This window comes from Guillardia theta (genome assembly GCF_000315625.1).
Source record: "Guillardia theta CCMP2712 unplaced genomic scaffold GUITHscaffold_32, whole genome shotgun sequence".
NCBI classification, from domain to species: Eukaryota; class Cryptophyceae; order Pyrenomonadales; family Geminigeraceae; genus Guillardia; species Guillardia theta.
Window position 1 is genome coordinate 162446 of NW_005434642.1, and position 4678 is coordinate 167123.

The following is a 4678-nucleotide window of genomic DNA, read 5'->3' on the forward strand; positions in this document are numbered from 1 at the left end:
GCACGTCTACTCCACACTCTCGTCGTCCCACCCTCCCTCCTCCTCCTCGATCTCTCGTCTCCCTCCCTCTCCCACCCTCCCACCCTCCTCTTCCCCTCCCTCCTCTTCCCCTCCCTTCCTCCCTCCCTTCCACTCTTCCTCCCTCCCTCTCTTCCCTCCCCCTGGCAACCTCATCTACCCTGCCTTCTCCGTCGCCTCCTCCTTCTCATGCAGCCTGTGAGATGACTCAGCTAGCGGAGGAGGAGAGGAAGGTAGAGGTTGCTCTTGCCGGCATCACCTGGATTCTGCAGGCTGAAGACGTTGGCCATGGCGCCAAGGCTGCAGCAGCTGCCGCCTTGTCAGCCCTCGCAGCGGAGAGGGAGGAGAACAAGAAAAAGATAGTGGAGACCCAAGGAGCTGTAGAGGCGCTGCTGGCATGTGCGAGGTACGGAGACGACAAGACAAGAGCAGCAGCAGCGTCGGCCGTTGCGAACCTCCTGGAGAACAACGTGGAGCATAAGCTGCTGCTTGCTGAGCGACCCATCCTGTTCGCAGTTCTCGTCGGCCTCTTGCGCAGTGGCACAGAGAAGGCAAGATGGCATGCAGCGCGAGCTCTTGCGAGCATGGCGATGCTGGCAGAGCTCCGAACAGTCATCGCAGGAGAGGCAGGAGCAGTAGATGAGCTGATCAGGCTGTGCCGCGATGGGGGAGAGGAGGCAACCAAGTCAGCAGTTTGCGCCCTAGCGAACTTGTTTGACAACAGCAGGCGGAACTGCGAGGACTTTGCGCAGGCTCAGCGGGGATTCGTGACTCTAGTCGATATCGCAGGGAGCGGGTCGAGGGAATGCAAGAAGCATGCGATACGTGCGCTTGCAAACCTTTCACTGCCTCCTCCCAACAAGTTGAAACTCGCTAAGACCCCTCGCGCTGTCTCTGTGCTGCTTGCAGCCCTTGAGCAGGAGGAGGAAGAGGTGCAGAGCAACGCGGCTGCTGCGGTGGGGAACCTTGCCCATGGCTGCGAGGAGAGCAAACAGATCGTCTCCTCCTCCCCCCGCGCTGTTGGGGCCCTTCTGCTTGCCCTGCGGGAGGGCAACGCGGACTGTCAGAGGAACGCTGCCGCTGCGATCGCGAACCTCTGCCACGAGCATGAGCAAAGCAAGAAGATGTTCATGGAGGAGGAAGAGACGCTGACGATCCTGCGAGGCTGCCTGGCACGAGGACGAGACGACTGCAGGAACAATGTTGCGTGCTGCATCGCCAACATAGCAGCCAAGAGCAGGGAGTACCAGGAGAGATTGTCCGGGGACGGAGAAATCATTCGTCTACTAGTCGACTGCCTGCGGCGAGGAGGGGACTTCACGGTAGCCAACGCAGCAGCTGCTCTTGCGAACTTGTCGGAGGGGTCAGAGGAAGTGAAGATGAAGATGGAGGATGAAGATGCTCTTGTTTCTTCCCTGGTCAAGGTCGCCTCCTCTGCTAGGATTGAGGAGGCGATAGAGAATGCTGTCTGTGCGATCGCAAACCTGGCGGGAGGGAGGAGGAGGAGGAGGAAACATCTCATCGCGTCCTCTCCCGGTTGCCTCCAGATCCTAGTGCAACTCATGGCAGACAGCAACTTGGAAGTGAGGAAGAACGCGGCGGCAGCGATCGGGCACGTGGTAGAGGAGGAGGAGGAGCTGCAGGATGCTGTGAGGGAGATCCCTTTTGCTGTCAGCGGGCTAGTGAGGATGACACAGCTAGAGGAGGAGGGAGCGGAGAGGAATGCCTGCGAGGCGATCGCGAACCTCGTGAAGGGGAACAGAAGGAATCAGATCGCAGTCATGAACATTTCGGGGGGAGCAGAAAGCGTGATGAAGCTGATGAGGAGGAGATGTCTCTCTCCCTCCTCCTCTCCCTCCTCCTCTCCCTCCTCCTCTTCCTGTGTAGCAGCGTTGATGGCTCTTGCGAACTTGACTGAGAGCTGCGAGGAAATGGGTAAGAAGGTGATGGAGTCGCCAGCGTCGATGCAAGTGATAGTAGCGCTGCTCAAGGAAGAGGGCGAGAAGAGGAACTTTGCTGTTGACATCCTCGCCAACGTCTCAGAGGTGGTGGCGGTGAGGGAGAGGATGGGGGAAGTCGGGGATCTGTTCCCCCTCCTCTCCGTAGCTCTCCTCGACCAGAGATCGAGCGTGAGAGCGTCTTATGCCCTCCTGCGCCTCCTCGAGACGAGCCCCGACAATCGCCGCCGCCTTCTCCTTCAGTCTCCTTCCTGCATCGAGAATCTGTCATCGAACCTTTCCTCCTGCTCCCTCCCTGCTTGCATACACTGCGCTCTCTGCCTCTTCCTCCTCTCCCACAACAACCATAAGGTCTCTGCTCTTGTAGCTCAGACCAGCGGGTCCGTCGATCGTCTGCTCAAGGTGATGAAGGAGATTCTTTCTTCCTTGCCGGATCTCTTCGCAAAGGAGCAGGGGCAAGAGGAGGGTCAGCAGCAGCAGCAGCAGCAAAGGGACAAGGAGGACAAGGAGGACAAGGAGAGTTCGACTGGAGGAGGAAAGTCTGACATGCTTCAAGAGGAGGCTTGCAGAAGTTGTATTTTGGCGCTTGCGGCCATGGCATCAAACAAGGGGCCCAGCTACGACGCTATCAAGCAGAGCATGCCCACCGGTTCTTCCTTAGAGGCGCTCCTCCTCCTCCTTCGCTGGAGGAGGAGGAGCAGGAGGAGGGCAGCGGGAGAGAACCCGCTCTCCAGTATCGGCAGCAGCACCATGGAGGTCTGTGCTATGTCGGCTCTTGCCAACCTGCTGGACAAGAGCGCGAGCCATGCTGTGGCGCTGGCGATGAGGGAGGGGGCAGTCCATCTCATCCTGTCCTGCGCGCTAGAGTCTTCCAGCCGCCTCGTCCTCTTCCATGCCACCCGCGCGTTGGCCAACCTCAGCGAGACGTACGCGGGGAGGAAGGAGGTCGGGAGAGAGGAGGAGGCACTGAAGAGGCTGGTGCAGCGAGGGAGGGAGATGGAGGAGAGAAGTCGAGGTCAGCTCCTTCGCATGCTAGGCAACTTGTGCAGGAATCACCATGCCAACAAGCAGAGGATTGGGGAGGAGGAGGAGGTGATGGACCTGCTGCTGTGGTCGCTGAGCATGGCAGGGGAGGACAGTGCGAGTCAGGCGCTGGTGGCTCTGCGGGGGTTAAGTGAGAATGACATGAAGAACACGATGAGACTTGTAGAGCAGCCGAATATGCTGGAAATTGTGATGATGCTGATTACTCGAGGAGTGAAGCAGGTAAGTGCAATGATGTCTCTTCTCATCGGTATGAAGGCTGTGCTGTCTTTGAGTTGTTAGTTTTTACCTCGTCGTCAACACAAGTTTATGTCCAACATGCTCTGCTTGTTTGTTCGCTGTTTGCTGCCAAGCTTTTAATCTTTTCTGATCGAAGTTGCTCAGGTGGAGGTTGAGCAATACCGATGGCAACAAGAGGAATGGCAAAAGATCTGGGATCTTGGAACGATCAGAACATTGTCAAACGACAAGTATGGGAGGTATGCCGATGAAACTGAGGGAGAAGACAACTACAACTGGAGGAGAGACGATTGCGATCAAGAGAAGTGGATCATTGTCGAAACTTTCCTGTTTGTTGCAAACCTCGCCATCAGTGAAAGCTTCAGGAGCAAGCTAGTGGAGAGATCGAAGACGATGATTGAAGTGATGCTGGCGATGATGGAGTTGCCCTTCTTGCTTGTCAAGTCGGCAGCGATGAGAGCTCTCGGTGCCATCTGCTGCAACTCAGAGGTCCTCTCAGAGAAAGTCTGCAGAGACAACGAGGGCATGAAGAGGATGTTGGTGACGTGCTTGGAGGAAGAGGAGGTGAACGAGGATGTTGTCTTCTACATGTCACGGGGGCTGCTCAATATCTGTGACTCATCTCATATTGCAAAGAAGATCTTGAGCTCAGATGAAGCAAACCTCGACATGCTGACCCGAGTTGCTATGAAACGAGCAAACATGTCAGCGATGGGTAACTTCTGCTATCTGTTTGCAAATCTTGTCGAGTTCGACGATGTAACGCTCAAGAGAGTATCGGACAGCGAAGCTTCAATCAGTCTTCTCATACAATCACTGCAACAAGATGGAAATCAGTTTGCTGTGAGCCATTCAGCTCGAGCTCTTGCTGCCATCGTCGAGAACGATCCGAGGAGAGGAGATGCGATGTTGCAAGATTTTCAACTTGTTGAGAAGATCGTCTCCCACCTCGTCGTTGACAACGACAAATCAGTTGCGCATGTGTGTAAGCTGATCAAGAGCTTTTGCTCGCCTAAGAAGCAATCAAACCTTTCTGTCCGTCATGTCTTGCGACGCAAACATCTTCTCGGGCAGAAGTTTGACTGCGTCAACAAGATCGTTGACGTTGCTATGAACTCAAGTTCGAACGTCAGGCTGAATGCACTGAATGCGATTCTTGCAGTCATGTCACATCACAAAGACAACCTGCAAACTTTTATTTGGTGAGAACAAACTCCCCCCTCTCTACCTTTCTCCCTCCCTCTTGCTCTCTTCGATTTTGTTGCAATTTTCATCCAACCTCCTCGTCCCTCCTTGTCTGCCCCTCTCTCTCCTTCTTCTCTTCCTCGTCCTTCCTCTCCAGTTTTCCCACCCCTCTCCTCTCCTCTCCTCTCCTCTCCTCTCCTCTCCTCTCCTCTCCTCTCCTCTCCTCTCCTCTC

General features: G+C 55.6%; 1 protein-coding gene across 1 annotated transcript in view; it reads left to right on the forward strand.

Moving 5' to 3' along the window:
- Positions 1-221: 221 nt before the first annotated feature.
- GUITHDRAFT_108032 (hypothetical protein) overlaps positions 222-4678 on the forward strand; it is a gene marked incomplete at both ends in the record, with an annotated part of 7870 nt that continues 3413 nt past the window's right edge. Inside the window, 2 exons of the mRNA XM_005832914.1 lie at positions 222-3242; positions 3405-4462. Of these exons, the coding sequence (XP_005832971.1) occupies positions 222-3242; positions 3405-4462 (4079 nt within the window). The remainder of the gene's footprint in view (positions 3243-3404; positions 4463-4678) is intronic.